At 47.4% G+C, this 21068-nt stretch overlaps 1 protein-coding gene across 3 annotated transcripts in view; it reads right to left on the reverse strand.

Annotated features, from left to right (window-relative positions):
- VAMP7 (vesicle associated membrane protein 7) overlaps nt 1-21068 on the reverse strand; it is a 21949-nt gene continuing 881 nt past the window's right edge. Inside the window, exons 1-8 of one of the 3 annotated variants that reach the window (XM_065028103.1) lie at nt 20874-20923; nt 15079-15237; nt 11987-12044; nt 11272-11409; nt 7265-7355; nt 5585-5652; nt 3019-3111; nt 1-1884 (exon numbers count right to left, since the gene is read on the reverse strand). In XM_065028103.1, the coding sequence (XP_064884175.1) occupies nt 1816-1884; nt 3019-3111; nt 5585-5652; nt 7265-7355; nt 11272-11409; nt 11987-12044; nt 15079-15224 (663 nt within the window). In that variant the 5' untranslated portion in view covers nt 15225-15237; nt 20874-20923 and the 3' untranslated portion in view covers nt 1-1815. Of the gene's footprint in view, nt 1885-3018; nt 3112-5584; nt 5653-7264; nt 7356-11271; nt 11410-11986; nt 12045-15078; nt 15238-18149; nt 18310-20873; nt 20924-21068 lie in introns of those variants that run through there. The other 2 variants (XM_005498048.3, XM_065028102.1) reach the window with 2 other exon arrangements.

The raw sequence follows: 21068 nt of genomic DNA on the forward strand, positions 1-21068 counted from the left end.
TTTCTGTACAGGAATTTTATTTAAATCAAGTTAACTTTGTTTTTACACTAATGCCTCAGTGCATCCTTTAAAAGGCAAGGAAGTAACTTTCTTTAAAAAGTATTTGTACATAAGACAACAAATCATAGAAATTAACACAGTAACATCAACACTCCCTAAAACATGCACAGTTGTACACGGAACTGTGGGCAGCTGCAAGAGCAGGAGGTCAGAGGAAGGGAATCTTTCAATTTTACATTCGAGTCACACAAATGCAGAGAGATGCCAGTGACCGCAGTGCTGAGCAGAACCGCTGACACCTGGATATCCAGATCTGATTACCCTTAGTTAAATTTCATCTGAAACTCCAAATAAGCACACAGTTTATAGAACTCTTTTATCTGCTGGAAAGCTCTGTGGTCAGTTAACATACACCAAGAGAAGCAGGCGGAGGAGCAGCAGTTCCACATCCAGCCTGTGTTGCCAGGAGCCCACGGCACCAAGCAAGCGCTCGAGTTTAGTCCCAGGTTAAGCCTCCCCTTCCTCTACCTCAAGAGCTTCCAGCCACCAGTAGAAGCCACTTCCCTGGGCCAAAAAGATGCATCTTTATAGATCATCTGATGCTTTTATGCAATTTCTGTTGTTTCTGTCTTTTTCTCTTAGAAACAAGCCTGTAAGATCCAAGAAAAGTCCCTCCACCCCTCACCCTAGGCAACAACAGCTTAGCTCCATAAGCCAGGCCTGGCCTGCCAGCTTGGATGTCCAGCTGGGACAGATGGACAGGCAGCTCCTGAGCTGCACAGCCTCAGCAAACCTGCCCCCACATTTGGTTATTAGCCTTGGGTTTGGTTTTGTTTTCTTTGCCTGTTACTGCATCCTCTGAAAGGGCCTTTCTTCTTCCAACCACACAGCCCGGCCACCAGCTCCAACCTCTGTCCGTCCTTCGTCCCGATTTTAGCACACACCTTCAGAGTGGAAGCACAAGCAGCAGACACCTGACACCTCACTGGCCCCCAGTTTCACTTTAACAAGTGATAACATTAGTAATTCCTTTTAGTCCACCCTCAAAAGAAGAACAGGAGAAATAACGTGAGAAAGCAGATACATTACTGCAACCTTAACTATATGCAACCATCTCCTTTACTGTTTAAGCCACAAATTAAGGGGGAGGAGATGAGGAAGAAGTGAGGATGAAGAGGCAGCCGTTTCAAAATGCTGAGGTGACCCAACACCCTTACTGCCACCTACAGAAAACCCTCCAGGAAATGGGGGTTTCATACAGAAGCGGCGCTCGCACCTCACAGCGTGTAAAGCCCCGGCTCAAAAGCCGTTCTTTTTGTTACCACCAGTGTTACACCGACAACCCAGACGTGTTGAAACCACAAGAGGCTGGAGGTGTAGGGAGCTGTAAAAAGTGGAAATTCACGTACAGCCATCTCGTCCTCCCCCCGCCAGGACAGTTTCCAGCAGCGCTGCTCTGCCCTCGCACGCTCACACCCAAGTGCAAAGCTACACGGACACAAGGCCAGCATGCACGGAACCCTCCGGAGGGAGACACAGCGCCTGCCCAGCTGAGACGGTTGTAGTTGGGACAGAAAAAGGAACAAACAAACAAAAAATCCCTTCAAGTAATTTAAACCAGCCCGTTCTTGAGGTTCCAGCTGCACAGTGACCAGCTGGGCCTGGTTGGGGTGGTAAGGCAAACAAGTCTGAAGTCCTGGAGGGATGGAAGAATGAGAAGGTGTCAGTAGTGAAAGATTAAGAGTTATTCTGTAGGTTGCTTCTTCAGACTCCTGTGATTCTCATCTCCAAGTGACCAGCACCAGCCGCCTCCAGTTACTTCTGCACGCAGCTCGGCCACGCCAGCCCACCACAGGCGGCCGACAGGACGATGTACATGATCACCTGGAGAAAGAAAACAGTCCTTCAGTACTGCCGTCCTTCGGCCGAGTGCTGACGCGGCCTGGCAACCAAAACACGAGCCTGGACACCCCGGGGTAACAAAACCCTTTGACTGTGCTTATGTATATTGTCATCCCAGGGCTGGCATAGCTGACTCCAGGCTGGAGGAGCGGTGATAAATATATCAGACTGAAAGAAATCCATTCACTCTTACTTCTGGGTCTTCCTTTCACCTGTGCACAATCATACACCCATGGCAATTTTGTGGTCAAGACTGCTCTCAGCTTCTCTTTTGAAGTGACAATTAAATCTTCTTGCTATAAGTATATAACAAAAATAATGATGATAACAATTTCTGCTGTACCCTTTCTGGAGAGGGAATGGCAGAAGATGTGCTGGGGGGGTCAGTGGGACGTGAGGAAAAGGTTCTTCACCCAGAGGTGCTGGACACTGAACAGGCTCCCCAGGGAGGTGTCACAGCCCCAACCTGACAGTGTTCAAGCAGAGACTGGACAACATCCTCAGACACACGGGGTGACCTGTGGGGTGTCCTGTGCAGGGACAGGAGCTGGACTCCATGATCCTGTGGGTCCTTCCAACACAGGACATTCTATGATCTATGAAATAACTTGTCAAATGCCCTCCAGGACGTGGTGTTGGTGCCTCTTCCTCCACAACCTTGCGGCAACATGGGGATCAGAAGTGTCTTCTTGCACAACACAAACCCTGCAGTTACACCTCAGCGTCCTCACGTTTGCACTGGCTGCAGCTACTACCAGCTGGAGTCACATGAGCATACCGAAAAAAGCTACTTAAAAGTTAAATAACAGGATAACAACAGGACTAAAGCCTAAAAAGCCCCTAGAGCAGCTGTACACTCAACAGCTCAGCTTCTAACAGAGCAGTGAGGCAGCTGTCAATGACAGAACAGTCTGGAAAGCTTTTCCTATTGCCTTGCCAAGAAAACTGCCTGGCACGATGCTCCTCTCCTCCCACACCACCATCAAAGCACTTGTTCTGCAGCCAGGACCCTTCCAGGCACAGAGCTGGGTACACGTGGGTCTAAAGACAATAATACGCTATTGGTATTTTCCAGTAATTAGGCTTGACTTAAAGGTTATTGTGCTCCATACTTACAATTGATACGATGATGAGGACGATGGTCAGCTTGAGGTTCTTCATACACATGGCTCTAGCAAGGTTCCTGCTGGTAGTTTTGAATGTGACTGACTACAAGAGAAGTTAAAACAACTAATTAATTCCCTGCTGCAAAAAGACACCGCATCCCAAGAAGCCAAATGAAGAGGCTTTTTCCAGCTACTGCATCCCCAATAAACCAAACCACTGCAGTTATCTCTTCCAGAACCATTTAACTCCTGCACTTCAATACAAAACTGAACAGGCATGAAGGCAAAACTCTCCCAGATTACTTCAGGGGCAAGATAAAGTGTGAGGTTAAGTCCAGCACCAGCTCGGGGTTGTGCCTACCAGGCTCAGCTTGGGCAATTAAACACAGAGCATCACTAGGGCCCTAGGCTGCCCACAAGGATTAGTTCACCTGTAGTACTGCTGGTTGGGTTCTTGTTTGACTTCTAAGCTTTTGCGAACTGAAATGCTCCAAAGTATTTATGGAACTACTGTTCTCATCACCAACATATTACATGGAACTTTCTTACACCTGCCAACACAAGACAAGCCACATTGCTGCTCTTGACTGCAGTTCCACAGGTGCCTTTAGTGCCAGAACGTTCCTCCAGTATTCGGGCTTCCTGCATTTTATGGAAAGCTTGTGGTTGTTCTGTTCCGGGTTGTTCTGCTCCAAGTCTCCCCTCTGAACCCCAATTCCACCCATTCTAAACACACCACACGACCTCGAACACCCACCAGGCTGTTTCAGTGCAACTATTTTCACGCTCTCCCTGAACGGCTCATGCAAGGAGATGCCTCCCCGGACAAAGGCTGAACAGAAGAAGGCAATTCACCAGCACACTCTGCTGGTTACTGTTGTTTTCCTGACAAACCACCCCCCAAGCTTTTCAGATAAGTGTCATTTTGACTCCGAGTGGATTTCCACGCTCAGCTTTGCGAGTGTTTCTCTTGCTGAGCTGTGCTGTCTCTACGGGTGGATGCGAACTGCTGGGTACCAACACACCTCAGCCCAGACAGAGCCCTGTCCTCTGGAGGACAGGACTACACTGACCACCAGCTTCCTCAGACTGCCTCCCAAAACAAGGCCCTAGAACTCATAGGAGGGTTCTAACACGTCTGGTTTATCTACAATATTCTGGTGGTGAACACTCCTACAGGAGTGGTAAAACACAGACCATTACTGAAGGTGGAGGACTTCAGCCCTGGATCTCCTGCGACATTCACCACACCAGAGGCGTATCCCACTCTTTCATTTTCCGCGTGGTTTCAAAGAACCAGCATTCCCTGGGAGGGCTTGTACCTGAATTTGGCCTAACTGCTGAAGGAATCCCAGCCCTTTTGTCTAAACCATTACCTGAGGTTATACCACGTCTCACCACCACCTGAGGAAGGTTTAAACTGGAGGACAGAATTCCTGACTGGGTAAGCTCCAAGCATCTTTACTACCTCACTAAACTCTGAATACTTTTTGTCACCTTACAGACATTTATATCTCCACAAGCCCCGTACAGGAGATCCTGGTGCTCTTCTGGGTTGAGGGAGATGCTGAGCCAGGTCTAAGGATTCCCAGAGGAAAGACAAAAAAGCTTCCTGAGCTGAAGGAGGCTGAGGGAGCTGGGGCTCTGGAGCTGGACAAGAGGAGACTGAGGGGGGACTCATTCATGGGGATCAATATGGAAAGGGGGAGTGTCAGGAGGATGGAGCCAGGCTCTTCTGGTGACAACCAGTGACAGGACAAGGGGCAATGGGTGCAAACTGGAACACAGGAGGTTCCACTTAAACATGAGAAGAAACTTGTTCCTGGTGAGGGTGGCAGAGCCTGGCCCAGGCTGCCCAGGGAGGTTGTGGAGTCTCCTTCTGTGCAGACATTCCAACCCGCCTGGACACCTTCCTGTGTAACCTCATCTGGGTGTTCCTGCTCCATGGGGGGATTGCACTGGATGAGCTTTCCAGGTCCCCTTCAACCCCTGACATTCTCGGATTCTGTGATTAACCTGTTGCCAGTTTACCTGCATCAAGCTGACTTCAGACCAGGCTGCAAGAGAATTTTAATTACGATCTTTAACCTTCCTATTGCTCCACATAACAAATGGGTTTTCCGCACCTTGGGTACAAGAGATGAAGTCAAGAAACACCAGCACTTGTGCTGGCAGCGCGTTAGCCTGAGTGTTGGTTGTGGCAAACAGGAGCAAGTTGACGATGGTTCTTTACCAGGATGGGGCGGCCCTTGGCCATCAGTGCAACCTGGTATTTAGCAGTCACCCCCAAACCCCACCGGTATGGGCGGGATACAGAACTGAGGTGCACGGGATACATTCATTCTCTTAAACAGAGCAGCGAGGCTGGGGTGCAGCTTGTGAAACAGCTATAGGGAAAGGGGGTGCTAAGACAGGACTTGTGTCTGGCACAGGGAAGGACTACCTGCAAATCTAGATGCTTCAGTGTCTGTTTAGAAGTGGCTCTGGATGCTGGTCATCACCTCCACTGCTCCCAGACAAGCACACCGGATGCAGTAACACCATTTCCCCATTTCTAAGTTCCTCCCCAGACTTACCGAATCCACAAGATTCTCTGTTTTATCGATCAGCAACTCCAGCTTCTCTCCTCTTTGTGCCACAAGGTCTGGAGAAAGAAACAAAAATCCAAATCTGTAGGTGGAATCTCAGTGCAAAAAGCTGCTTCCAATCCCCAAGTCCAACTGCAAGCCAGGAGCTCTTGGCAGTGGCTTCTCAGCCATCAAGTATTTCTCAGCCTTTCAGAGATTGCCATGCAATGGAACTTAAGGAACAGTGTGGCAGAATGCAAACTCCCCTCTCTCCCCCTCCCTCCTTCGGTATGGAAGGTGTAGACACATCTCCCACTCTCTCTGCTGCTTGAGGCTAACAGCTTCTTTCGTTTGACCCCAGAGCCCCTGGCCAGGGCCGTTACGAGAGAGGAGAAGGGAGCACAGAGGCGCCAGGGAGCCGCTGGGTGCCCACGGCCAGTGTGGGGATCTTTGGAGGCTCCAGGGGCACCCACAGCCGGTGTGGGGGTGCAGAGAAGCTTCTGGAATGCCCACAGTCAGATCTGATCAGCCTATAAAAACAGGATTCTCGTTGAGACGTGTCCCTTGTGCCATCTCTTGGAGTTACGAGCTGAGCCGCTGCCGCCAGGAGCCACTGACCCCATCCCCGGGACAGAGACTCCGCTTGCCTTGCTGCCACGGGTGTGAGTAAAATCAACCCTCGCAGCATTGCAAGTGTATCCACTTTCCGTGCACATTTGCACGTGTATTTATACTTTCCGTGCACATCTGCACACGCACTCTCCATGCTCAATACGAGCACGTGTATAGATTATTTCCTCGCATAATCGCAAGTGTATTTTCCTCCCGTGCCTCCACATAAGCACGTGTAATATTCCGTGCACATTTGCACATGTATCTCTCCTCGCAGGATTGCGAGTGGATTATAAATTTACCCTTGCAGAATCGCAAGTGTACACTTCCCGTGCTCAATACAAGTACGTGTATCCCTTTAAAATAATCCCACACCGTGTTCAGACAGGTGTGGACTCCTCCCGGACTCAGGGCCGGCTCTGGCATTGTTTTGGTGAAGCCACGTGCATGCACACTGTGGACCTCCGGTTGTATTAGTTGCTGCCCCTTAATAGTTTTTCTCAACTGATATCCGAACCTGTATTCAAGTCACTTTGGAGAGCTAAAACCCCATCTTCCACCAGTCAATCTGCTGTACCTTTTTTTTACCAAATAAAAGTTTGTTTTGGACCCTGTTGTCCCCTAACTAACATCAGGGTGCCTCCATGACAAACAGTCTCACATCACACAGGTTATGTTTTCAGACTGACCCGGCTCAATTATGGTCAATTCCAGATCTAACCCTCTACTTTTAAGTAGTCAGACTTGTCAAAACCCAAACCAGAGTCTGACACACACACACACAAAATACAAGCTACTGAGGATTTTCATCACGGCAGCTGCAGGAATACCACAGTGACAAGCAGGCCAAGCCCTGAGCTTCACCCCATGGCAAGTTCATCTCCAACAGTGCTCCTCACGCCCATGGGCCACCTCAGCCACGCTCAACACAAGCTGCAAACTCCGTGCTCCCCCAGCCCCTTGTTCATCAGCTCGTTCTGTCACAAATGGCCACCCCGCCACCAGCTTCGCTCTCGGTGGCTCCTGCAGAACCGCCTGGGGGACTCTGCACGCCAGGCACCACGGGAAGGTACGTACCTATGTTTCGAACCATGATTCCTTTAAGTTCGTCGATTTGAGCTTGCGTCTCTGCCACCTGGTCAGTGCCCTTGCTCTCCGAGTGGTATTTCTGTAACAAAGGAATAGTAAAAGCAGATTAAAGGAGTCCCACACTGTTCGCAGAACCAAAGGAGGGAAACTGAGGTGAAGTCAGCATTGGACAAATCAGTTCTGCTGTTTCTGTATCAGTCTGAATTCCCTGCTCTCATCACAGGTCCTCTGCAATCAAACTGTCAGCCACGGCTCTTGTCCCACTCTCTGTAAGTCACCTCTGCCCAGGGAAACAGGTCTCTACAGCAAAAATCACAGATAAACTGTTGCTTTCCTCTCAACTTGTAGCCATTTCACTCACATCTAGAGACCTTCACAAAAAAAATCTCTATTTTAGATAGAGACCATCTAAGGAGACTGACAGCAGAGGCCAGGACTCGACCACGATTGCTCTGCTTCATGACCACTCACGTGGCTATTTAAACCCCAGTTTTCTTCTGAATGAGTGTTTGATTTGCATCCATTTCTGACAACATGAGAAGCAAGAGTCTCCACCACTAACAGCATCCACACACTCAGGTGATCATTAATGGCTATAGCACCGAATGCGACAGCTCCTTTGCATCCTCTCAGGGTTTAGTCTTCCAGAAGAAGGGTGCAGCACAGTCCTGCCCTCGCACCACGGGGAGGGTTTGATCCATGGGGCACTCAGCTCAGCCAGTTTTAGAGCCACGTGAGGGAAGAGCTTTCCGTCCTCACCAAGCTGCTATTAGTTGATGCCTGGGTTTCTATCAGTAGGCAGCTCCTCTCATGCTTCAGAGAAACGGAAAGGCTGGGATTTGGAGAGGAATATCTGAAGACAGCCTGGCTCTTCCGATAAGGTGACTCATTAAGCTTATTCCAGCCATGAACAGCTTACAATTCGACAAGTCATCACTTGATACAGTTCCATTCTCCGAAGGAAAAACTCAGTGTCATCACGTGTAGAAAGTCAATCTAACTTATTACGCACAACATGCTGGGAACTTCTGAAGCCACACCAGCATTATTACCCGTTGCTTCCCATCTGCTGCATAAGCCAAGGAACGGTTTGTGCAATGAACTTTGTGCCAGTCTCCATGCTCACATCACCTCCACCCGTCACCAAGGGCACAAGCGGCTCCTTTAACTCCTACACAAACGTCGTGCAGCAAGAGTGCAAGTGCAAATCACGGAGTGTCAGGGAAGGGACCTGGAAAGCTCATCCAGTGCAATCCCCCCATGGAGCAGGAACACCCAGATGAGGTTACACAGGAAGGTGTCCAGGCGGGTTGGAATGTCTGCACAGAAGGAGACTCCACAACCTCCCTGGGCAGCCTGGGCCAGGCTCTGCCACCCTCACCCCAACAAGTTTCTTCTCAAATTTAAGTGGAACCTCCTGTGTTCCAGTTTGCACCCATTGCCCCTTGTCCTGTCACTGGTTGTCACCAGAAGAGCCTGGCTCCATCCTCCTGACACTCCCCCTTTCCATATTGATCCCCATGAATGAGTCCCCCCTCAGTCTCCTCTTGTCCAGCTCCAGAGCCCCAGCTCCCTCAGCCTTTCCTCACATGGGAGATGCTCCACTCCCTGCAGCATCTTGGTGGCTGCGCTGGACTCTCTCCAGCAGTTCCCTGTCCTGCTGGAACTGAGGGGCCACAACTGGACACAATATTCCAGGTGTGGTCTCCCCAGGGCAGAGCAGAGGGGCAGGAGAACCTCTCTGACCTACTGACCACCCCCTTCTAACCCACCCCAGGTACCATTGGCTTCCTGGCCACAAGGGCCCAGTGCTGGCTCATGGTCACCCTGCTGTCCCCAGGACCCCCGGTCCCTTTCCCCTACACTGCTCTCCAACAGGTCATTCCCCAACTTATACTGGAACCTGGGGTTGTTCCTGTCCAGATGCAAGACTCTACACTTGCCCTTGTTATATTTCATTAAATTTCATTCATTCATTTAATTAAATCCTCGCTTCACCTTCACCCTGCACCTCAACACGTCACCACAACTGCTGGAGAGCATTATAAAGCTCGCCCAGTTTCTACACATACAGACAAGAGCTGTGCTCCTGGGTCACCAACAAAGCACCTCTCCTCCTGCACCGTAACACCACCAATCCTGACATTTTCACTAGATCAGCCAGAAAAATCCAAGTCCTTCATGGAGAACAGCAGCAGCAGTACAGCTCACCAGCCACAGCAAATGGAGAACATCCTGCAGCACGTGTACAGCACCAGTTGTAGTCGCCCCAGATACAGACTGTGTACAAGCTCTGAAAGCCAATATTCCAAGGACATCTCATCTTTAATTCGAGGGAGGTCTCAAAAAAAAAACAAACAAACAACCCCAAAACGACATTGCTCGGGTTATGAACTTGTTTGTAGTCAAATAAGGACTCTTAAGAGTCTTCAACAGAAGATTTAAAACACTTTCCTGGCAGGGGAACATGTAGCCTGGGGTTTTGCGCACTAATAGGGCTATTGATCATATGAGTCACAGGGCAGCCGTTTATTCCTTCTCTATTCTCCATCTGACTTTGTTCATTTAATTTGATATTCCATCTAGCACAGGGCTGTGTCTTCCCCAGGCCCATTTTCTCCGCACATGCTGGACTGGACGTGCAGAACAAACACCAGGCAGGAGTGGAACTCCAACACTCCCACTACATTAACAGCTCATATTTTTAAGAGCAGCCCAATCCTCCACCTTCTTCTCTCCTCATCTGCCCCATAAACCACCCCCTGAAGCACAGCAGGGTGTTGTTTGCAAACCCAGGTTACACATTAAGCCAGCACTGTGTTAAGAAAAAGTGCCCTGTGAAATGCATCTCATTCCATAGATGGCTAAAGGAAAATACAAACATTATGCTGTGCACTTCAACGCCGCAGAAATTAGATCCACATACTGCTGTGAATCAAACGGATAAAGCAATACAACTACTCTTCCTGGCAGCTGTGGGCTTTGCCACATCTCAAATACAACACACAAAGCACTTCTATGAAACGGGACGGTGGCATCAAGGCTGTGTCAGATTCCTGGGGTGAGCAAAACTAGCATCTAACTCATCTGCGCTCCAAGAGGGAAGCGGATTCCAGCCCAACATTTCCCTTCAGGAGTCCAAGAACAGAGCCAGAGAAGCTTCTGAAACCTGCAAATTCCTCAAAAAATGGAGACCGACAGTGTTCTGTATGTTCCCTAACAACATTTGGAACGTGGCTTTAGTGTTGGAGAAACTCCTTTTGCAAGGACTGCAGTGCAAACAGTCCCTAGACCTGGAATCCAGCATCGCCCTGAACATCACTACAGCCTCCGCCGAGAAGTGCAAGTTGAGGGTGAAATAGATACCCCCCCTTTCTTTTGTAACACCCCGACACTTTTAATTTGGGGGTTGGAAAGGTCCCGAGGCAAATCTCAACTGAAGAGAACGTGGGACCTTTGACAAGTCATTTATCCTGCTCTTGAACCTCCTGTCTGTGTTGGGAATGAGGTCATTGGAGCTCTGTGCAAGATTCTGTGTATAAAACTCGACTGTAATCCATAAGCGAACGCCCCATCTCGCTCCAGCAGTGTGACACCGACACACCATGAAGACGAGGGAAGTGAGAGGCAGTCAGGGACTACTAGATACACAAGTTCTGAAGTTTAGTTTAGGAGAAACAGAGTAATGTGTTTCTCTTGCTTTCAGTGGAAGTGATGTCAGCTTGCACTGGGTTTGCCATTTCAAATATTACCATTAAGATCTAATCTCCAGTGCAGCTATGTGGTACAAACAGTTAAAGCATCACTATTATCCCACTTTTTACCACTCAGTGAAGCAACCCAGCTGCAGAGCAAGCGCTGGGAGAACAACCAGCTCCCCTGGCTTCGCACCCAGGCTCAGCACGGCGCTTCAGCTCCCAATGAGAAAACACAAGGAGAATTTCTGGGGAGAAGTTGGGCTTGGTAGGGAAAGCCCATTTAGCAACAGATCTTACCAGCTGTGCGGCTAGGACACTGGAGAACTCGCTGTTCATTGCATAGGGAAGGGCTGTCTGCGCTCTTGAGCCATACGTGGTCTGAAACCTCTTCTTGATTTCGTTCAGGAAGCTGAAGGCTCTGGATCGTTCGAAGTCCTGGAAGGAAGAGAGCACACCATGTCCAGACCTGCGGCGTGGTGGGAACAATGAAGTCTATGGTGCACGTAGCCAGTGGCAGAGAAACTAATTATGAGTTCTTAACAGGCTGCGTGTAACACAGTGGGATTTGACTGGTTATCCTGGGGTTTGAATAGCAGCCGAATTTCAGTCTTGGCTTCTTGGTTGGCAGGAGACTTGACTGGGGTATCCATAGTTCTAATTCTACGCCTGGTACCTTTTCCCAGTGAGAGAGAAGTTTTTGCTTCAATACTTCCAGAATTGAGGACTATGATGCGTATTTCACTGACAATTAAAGGCTGGATTCTACATCTAGATTCTACTGCACTGGGGATGCTCAGAGGGAAACTGGGCAAACCCAATAACTTAACCTCAAAACTAACTATTCAAATGCATTAGAGTTCCAGGCTGTAACTGATGTGGATGAGAACACAAGCTATAGCTCCAATGGGAAAAAAATGCATCTCAGATTCATGTTTTCTGAACTACAGATACAAAAAATGAGACAAAACCTGCAAAAAGCCTGTCTGGCAATAGCTGTAACCAAAATACTTACATCATCTGTGATGCAGAGGTATATGATCCTGTCTTGGCAGATGTAATGGAACAGATAACTGCAGAGAAGAAAAAGGAAAAAGGTCAGTTTTGGAGCTGCCACCGGACTAATCTTCTAGAAGACGCCAGTGCCTGCACGGCCTCCGAGGGCTGGAGAAGTAGAAGAACAAATTCCAGTTACTCTGCAGGAAATCACACAGATTCCAACATATCCCAGACACCTTTGTCGAGGTACGTGTCTCCATTCCTATAAGCTACGTTGAATTTGAAACCGTCTACATGTTAAAGAATCCCTGTCCTCACACACTTCACAGCACTCCCATGCCTGGCAAGAACTTCGTGGGACATTTAGTTCCAAAACAACTTCAGTTCCACATTCTACAAGTAGTTACTTGTAAAAACAAAACCTTGACAGGATACCCAGGGGGAAGATTTATGTCTAATGTGCATACAAGCATCCATGCACTAGTTCACATGTGATGACACAGTGACTTGCTTCTTTTCTTTAGCCTTGTTTGTATGACCATTGGGTCATGCTGCCTTTGGTTTTCATCGTGAAGGCTGAGACAAAAGCAACCACAGCAGAAAATGAGTTAGATAGAACAATAATCAGGCTAAACAGGCTTGAATCATGTGGCGAGGTTAACTATTCATGAAAAGATGCCTTCGGTGGTGCTAAGAAAACACAGATGTCAGTTACATACAACCCTTGACATACTGAAAAACAGTGCAAACCAACTCAAAGCAATATTTTCCTATCAAAATTAAACCAAGCTGTTATTTTAGGCCCACCAGAAAAAAAGCCCCTTAGCCTGTGCACATCTAAACCCAAACCAGAACTGATCAGAGTGTTCTAGTCCAACTCACTGGCTTCAGCTGTTGCTTTTATATTACATTGCCCCCACACCACCAACTGATGTTCCATTAGGTGTCGCTTTCTTCTGATGAGTATGGCAGGAGAAAATAGGAACAGAGCTGCAAAAAGGCCACATGAATACTTCTTCTTTTCTAATCAAAAACTCCATATCACTTTGATACCTGTATTTCCAAAGGTTTCCCCACTAAACTTGTACAAACTCCAGAATAAAAGCAAGTTAATGCACATAGAGCTCTTGTACAGCTCTAAGGGCACAGCTCAGTCTCTTTCAAACTCAGGTTTTGTATTATATAAATAAGATGACATTGAAAGAAGCTTTTGTGGTGGGCTAGAGGTATAGTTCACTGTCCTGAAGGTCTGTTCTCATTAAAAAAATAATAATCCCTGCATAGCTACACCTATTGTGAGATAAAGCTTGTCTGGTACTAACCTGGAAGCTCCCCAGTGGCTTCTAGTATCTTAACAGCAGAGACAGAATAACCCCAAGAACTCCTGATGCTAGAGGGCTGTTTTTCCTTAGAGATTGTGTAAAAGACACGCAAGTTCTTCTTAAAAACAGAAAGAATTCATTAAGTGAGTTTAAGAAGTTCAAAGTTAAAAGCAGCTCAATTTTTTTTGCTGTTTCAGAAGAGGAGAAATGATCCCAGACAGACGGACACCAGGGCAATTCTCCCTTGCCAGGCAGAAGGGTCCCCAAAACCCTACAGCCAGGAAGGATGGTAACTCCTTGGGCTCCTTCAGCTTCACAGCTGTAATGTTCTGCCCGTTCATTGTGTTCTAGGAAAAAAAGAGGCTATTCTGTATCACCACAAACCAAAAGCCTTGCTTTTTGACAGGAGGAAGAAGTTGCCAGCTCCAAGCATGTGTGCGTGAAAATATTGAATCCCCCCACAAACAGAGGGCTGGAAACTCTTCGTTCCCCTCTCCCAGAGGGCCGGCAGGTTTGGGAGATGCTGACTGAAGAGGTGGCTGTCCAAATCTCAGAAAAAAGCCAATGTAAGACTTGTCAGAAGGATCTAAATTCAGCAACGACGCCCAGAGCTGCAAAATGGCACCTGTGTGTTTTAACAGCACAATGCAAAGCAAAACAAGCACAAACTGCAGTGATCTTCTGCCCCGTTTGTTAAAGCCTCGTTAAGGAAACAGTGAGTAATGAGCAAAAGACGACACTTTGCTTCACAAGTGCAGATGCACTGGTCACCTATCAGGGCTCCCCAGCAAAGAGCAAACCCACCTCTACCACAATTCAAGTGTTCATTTATAAAAATGCACCACGGCACTCCTAAAACTCAACTTTGTACTTGGTTGAACAGCACTCACAGCAAAGTTAAAACAAAAGAACGGGACTGTACCCTTAAAATTACAGTAGTAAAAAAAAATAATAATAAAAAGAACATTCAGGATCCAAAGCACTTCAGAGCACAGTGCAGGCAGGTTCTACTCACAAGCCAGGGAAGGATGCGGGAAGACTACCCCAATTCTTCTCTCTTGAATCCTCATGCAGCTAGAAGAGCTTTAACACAACAGCCTGGGCAATATTGAGAATCCAGCCACGCTGCCAAGTCCAAAGACAGAGCTGATATGGGCTCCAACACTTCTAAATTCGCTTTGTCCACAGTTCTTCCTTTAGTTTGCACATTAGCACATTGATCTCCCTAATTTATTAGTGCAATAAATCAGCATAGTTCTAACTGATGTAACATCTAATCCCTCTTGTCTATACTGACCAAGGGCTGTTCTGAGACCTGTACAAGTCTGAGACAGGATTTGTGGTAGCTCAGGATGACTCTACAAAATCTGCCAGCACAACTTATCTTAAAGCAACCAGGATCCACAAGTGATGTGCGAAGGGCGATACTTTTACCTAAAGCCACATTCAAGCCTGAGAAAAGCCAGCAAAAGGCTCCACAAGTCAAACACCAAAGACTCCAACAGTTTGATATCCACTGCTGTGCACCCTGCAGCTCACTTTGGAGTTGTAGGAAAATAGAAAACTTCATTTCGTAGCAGCTGCCTCGGTACTTATTGCTTAAGCTACATTCAAATAGTGGTTACGCTGCAAAGTTCTGCGGAAAGAAAGTAGCTATTGAGCTGACTGCGTATGCAGCAGCACACAAACACATCCAAGTATGAGTTTGGCTACACACCATTTATTCCCATCCTCACGCATGTTCACTGCTCTCTCCTCCCATACCCAGAAGAGAAGCATTACTCACTTCCCATGTGAATAGGTCAGCTTGTTGTTTTCAGACGGTATTTTCGCCAGGATCTGCTCCGTCACCTCCAGGAAGTTTCCCCCACACCAGGCGTGCTTGGCGAGGATGGTTGTGCCCCTCGCCACCACAGCGAACAGGATAGCCATGGCTCCGCGCTACCTGCGAATAAACACACCGCGGAATCAGCCTTGCGTTCTCTGCCACATAGAGTATCATCATCTAAACCGTGTTCTCTCAGCCCTCAACAGCACGGGAGGCATAAACTCGTTTGATACTTTGACAGGATACCCTTATCAGAAAGCTGCTCTCATTTCCCCTTTTAGGTTCTGTTCATCACCACGACTACAATAACCTCCAGAAGGCTTTTCTTATTGCAACTGCGTGGTCTCCTACAGTCAAGTCACCCCATAAAGAGTTTTGCCTGCCTTATTTCCACCTAGATTTCTAGCTATTAGTACTCTTTTATTTTGCTCTTCCACTGACCCTTAAGGTTTTTCTTGCTTGTGATTGAAAGAACAGCCTGTGGGCAGCAAGCTCCAGTTCAGAATAGAAGTCACTGTCTTGCAGCTTCGTTAACAGCAGCTGATTATACAGACCAAGCCCACCATCCCAACGCATGACTGCTCAGGGCTGAGGCCTTGGCTCTGATTGCTATCGAACCAAAGCAGAAACACTGCCCCTTGTTAGTCACATCACACATGTTCCCTTTTTATAGTCCAGGGACACTTACTGAGCATATGTTGTCCCCAGACTTCTGTAAAAGCAAATAATCTGTGCTTCTCAAAGCAAGACGGTGCATTTGCAAACCGATTATCCTCAGCTACACACCCTTTCTACAAACCAACCTTCTTGCCTATGTATCAAATCGGACAGGTTACAGTGTGCAAGTGTTTGAGGGCCAGACTGCTGCGAAGTCTCCAGAGCTGGAAAAATGTGCCTGCTGTCATATAAAGGGACGTACTTAATCACCTCAAGTATCATCACATTAACCTACTGACAGACCCAAGATTTAACATGTGAGACCACAGCTGTGACATCTGCTCAGCTGATCCAGTACATCCATAAGCCTCTTTTCTGCTTGGGAAGGACTTAGGAAGACTTTTGACCCTGCAAAAATAACAAAATCTTATTTTTCACTTTGCACTTGACTGCCCTTAATATTGCCTGTGTCTAGAAACATCTGCATTCCAGTTGGAAATATCCCACATCTACGTCAATGCAACCAAGTAGCTTGGAGATCTCTGTAGAAATAGGTACAAGAGCAGAGAAGCAGTGGTTTAGCTTCAGGATCTGAAGACTAAACATAAGCTATGAACAGCCAGACTTTCCACCCCTCTGGCACTGACCGAAGTGACGTATTGATCTCTTTTGTATCATGGGTTGGTCCTGCTGGATACCACGCAGACAGATTTGCCCTGAAGAGCTGCTGTTTCCATTTGAACTGATGCACAAACGGTCACGCAGCAGCGGAAGAGGTGGCGGAGGAGGCAGCGCTGTTAACACGCTGATACAATCGCTGCCCCATCGCGTCAGGGCTCACTTGGTGTCCTGGTTTTGTTAAAAACAAGTTTCTCTTTTAGTGAATTTGCCTGTCAGCTAAAGCTTCATATGAGCTGCATTTTCCTGGAGAAACAGATACATGTTTTGGTAAACACAGCAATGGAATGTGTGGTCATTGATGCGCATCTTGCCAGAGGGGCAATGAGAAACAGGTGACCAAGAAACTGACCAATGGAGTATAACATCCCATTCACATGAATAAAAGTGGGAGATCACAAGGATCTCGTCCCTTTTTCCCTTTTCCTTATGGCGACATTAGGAGAGGACCTTGCGAGTCGCCCCTGCGAACTGAGGCCAGTGACAGACTGAATCCAGCTCCGGTTGGCTGCAGAGTCCAGTCCAGGACTTCGGGTGCCGGCTCTGCAGTTGCTGAGACTTTCCAGATTGGTTTTGTATATTTTGTATTATTTTCTCTATTTTATCAGTAGCATTAGTAAAACATTTTTAATTTTTCCAACTCTCTTCTCTCTGTCCTTCTTTCCCTCCCGATCGCCTGTGCTGAGTGGGAAGGAGGAGAGGTGGGGATGGAAGGGGGGAGAGGGGGTCAACAATACATCTGCCACGGTTTTATTGTCACCCCGCAATCAGAACCTTGACACTTGGTCAGTCAGAGCTCAACAGGCTTGGCCAGCAACACTCAGGTCATATCCCAAACCTCCCGCAGGTCTAAGGGCTCAACACCAGAGCAGGAAAAAGAATAAAACTGTGGATTTATTCAGAGAATACACAACCACCCAGGAGCACTGAGGGATTCAGAGCTGAAGGGAACAGAAGGCAATGGACTTCACTGGTGAAGGAACTGGGGTTTGTCCCCCTCCCTTCCAGACTGAAGCCAGCTCTGGTTTATTTATAAATATCAGTGCAAAGAGACAACAGGCAGCGAGGTTTGGGTTTGTCTCCTCCCACAGACATGCGGGCTTGCAGGCTCACAACTGTCCTCTAACATCAAATCTGTCAGCATTGCAGAAACAAACATAAAATTTACACCTAAGAGGAGATGATCTTTATACATAAGGACAGATGGTGCTTATTACACTCAATTAAGTAATGTCCGTGTCCACCTGAAGAACATCATGAAAGTTACAGAATATGGGAAGCAAGGGTAACAGTTTTTCACCTAACACACTTTCTAGGGAAATTCCTAAGCGCAAAGATACCCGGGGAGAAAGAACACAAACCAGAGAAGAAAGTCATGATCACTCACTATCTGTACCATAAAAATGAACGTAAAGTTCCAGAACAGGTTCTTCACACAATGCACCCTCTGAAGCTCGTTCCCACATGTTATTGTGGAGGAAAAGAGTTCACATGAGTTCAGAAAGTAATTGGCAAGGTGACAGAGGAAAATAATTACTATTAAACAAATATCACTAAGCAGCCGCTCGCTGGAGCCTAAGAATTTATCACGGGCTGCTTCTGCTCTTGCACTCTTCCCCAGGCACCCCAGCAGCCACCACGGAGCTGGACCCTCCTCGGGCCTCAGTGCAGCCACAACACTGACAACCACTTACTTCAGGATTTTGTTGTTATCCAGGGAGATATACTACGAAGAACAAGTATTATCTTCAAGCAGCAGAGCAAGTGGCCCAAGTCAGATCCACAGTCCAGCCCAGGGTATGGGTTCAGCTTTAGGGCTGCTCTTGCCCACCACACTGTGCCTCTCTACAGAACAATTCACAGTTACACAAAGGCCAGTTTAGACCATAAAGCAGTTTAAAAACACGCTTCCATCATCTCTTGCAACACTTGAACTACCAAGAACATCACATGACGAGCAGAGAGCCAAGTCATTTGCAAAGCCTCTTAGAAGCCCGACCACAACCTTTTCCTTTCCAGCATCGCCGACCCAGCCTGCCAGATCACATCGCAGATTTTAGAGCCCTCCCACTACAGAAAACCCAGACTTCCTTCCAGAAAGTTGCATCTAGAAGAGCCCACAGGCTGGTCAGCCTGCTGACTAGCAGAGCTTGCTTTTATATATATTTATTCTGTTTTAAAGCCAGCCTTAAATTGTTGCAACAACCAGATGTCTTCCTGCTTTAGAGCAGGAAAGTAGCCACAGATTCAAGTGATATTTTGCTGCCTCTGGCCTCAAAAAGCCGCTCGCAGCTCTTCAAAGCACAGCGCTACAGATTTGCGAGTCTGAGGGTCACAACGTGGGACTCTAGTGCTCCAAGTCGAGACTTGCCTACCTCTAGTCAAACACAACCTTGGTAAGTTACTAATCAGTAAGTCTCCCCTCCACAGACCTGAAGAGACCAAAAGGTTTAGCCTGATGCCCACAGCATCACTGAAGATAGGAGTACCTGGACATGAGATCGAGCAGAAATGGGGATTCCCCAGAGCTAAAACATAAAGGAATGAGCAACTCCTTGGAACCTTCCTGCAGGAGCCACCACCTTCACCTGCAGGAGCTGAAGCAGAAGAGAAGCCAAGCAAAAAGCACAGACCCAACGTATTTATAGATAAAGACGAAACAAAGCTAAACCCTGGATAACTCAGTTTACCTGCTTATCACACCATGGCCAACTGCAGCCACATGGCTGATTCTGATCTTGTAAAAATAAATCATTAACTGCGTGCAACTGTTCCCCAGTTTCTCCGGATCAAAGAGCCAGCAGCTCTTTTTCAATTAAAAAATTGAATTGTCCAGTCCTTCACAAGTGATTCCCTACAAGCTTAGACTCACCCCCTGTCCTACACCTACGCTTTGACTAACTTAGCAAGAAGATGCAAACTACACAAACTGCACTTGATTCTGCTTTCTACTCACTCCCAGTCTCCTCAGGTGCCCCCAGTCCTAGTTTTCCAAACAATGAGGAACTGCTGAGCGGCACAAGTCAAGGAATTTGCAAACAGTTACAACAGCACACTGATCTGCAACAACAGGAACTACAGCAAGAGAAAATGATCAGAAAATCACATCCATTCAGATCCATACAGTTGTCTGCAGTGTCGGTGCGCGGTACAACACCAGGTCACAGTCAACAATAAACACAATTAAGCCTCTTGAGCAATCAGGTGACTGTCAAGCATCAAGAAACCAATCTCTCCTCATTGCAGTCTCTCAGTGAACAGGACCAGTGTAAAGGAACAGTTGTAAAAGAAAAACCACCCACAAACCCTCTCCCTGCCAAAGACCAGCAGCCTGCGAGGCAGCGAGCGACTGAGCTCAGAACTACAAAGCCCACATAAGCAAAGAAACGCCTTAATTCCCAGAGCAGGTGAACTCCAGGTTCAAACTGAGGATTATAAAGTGGTTTAGACAACTTCTCAAAGTCTCGGTTCTTTTAATATTGGGTGTTTGCAGAACGCATGTCAGTGAGGTGAGAGTTCAATAGTGCCCCAAGGAAGGTGACACCGTAGGACCCCACAGTCCTGTGACAGGAGGAAATCAGCTCACTGAATTCACAGCCCTCTAACTTAGGAGACAACAGCCACACACTTGTCTCCAGCAGAGTGGATTAAATGAAGTAAAACAACCTAACAAGGAGCATATTTGTCTCTCTAAGCAGTGTTTCATGCAGTCCTGTAGAATCCATGTATTATTTTTGTCGGTAATACAAATCTATTAAACTGCTAGAGAACATCTCCCCTCAGAAGTTACGAGAGAATCAGCAGCTAAACCCATTAAAATCAACCTCTTTGTACAACTGAGAGACCACAATAGTTTTCTTCTATCTAAGCTTACAAAATTGAATGGCTGGAAGTAGCAACGACCAAACCTTTCTAAAAGAAAAAAAACTCATGTAGAGATAACAGGTCGGTCTTGCCTGGAAAGGCTCCAGATCAGGAGGGACGGGGGGAGAAGGCGGCATCTCTCAGCCACCCCAAACACACCATGGATCCCAAGAGCTCCTCAAGCAGTGCCAGCAGCAACTGGCAGCTAATGGAGATGAAGCGCAAAGGTGAGCCGAGTATTGCATTTGCGTCGCAATGACTATTTACTCATTGCAAGTCACGCTGCAAGATGCATTCTGCTGCTGTCTGCAAGGCCCTGTGCTGACAGATGGGCACAGAAAAACCTGCAGCATCTCAAACAGAGACGGAGACGCAGATTCAAACTCCAATGCGATATCTAAAGCTTCAGGAAGGATGATGTGTTATTTTCCAGCGAGACACAAGACGACTTGTTTGTTGCTCCGACTTCACTGAAGATCTAGAATAAACTGACAGATGGCAGTTGGGACAGCTGGAGCAAGAAGTGAAGCCAGAAAGCTGCACCCATCCCTTACCAGCCAAGGGCAGCTCGTCAGTCCTTCTTCTCCAGAAGATCCACAGCCTCAGCACCAACAAGCAATGCAAGAAGATAGTGCTTATATTTAAAGCAATTCTCTTTACAGAAAACAAGGGACATTACATTGTTACTGGCTTTAAATAAGAAACTAGTGCAGATGTTGCAACCCTGCAAGTTGCAAACTGCCCAAGTG

This window comes from Columba livia, chromosome 12 (genome assembly GCF_036013475.1).
Source record: "Columba livia isolate bColLiv1 breed racing homer chromosome 12, bColLiv1.pat.W.v2, whole genome shotgun sequence".
Lineage (NCBI taxonomy): Eukaryota > Metazoa > Chordata > Aves > Columbiformes > Columbidae > Columba > Columba livia.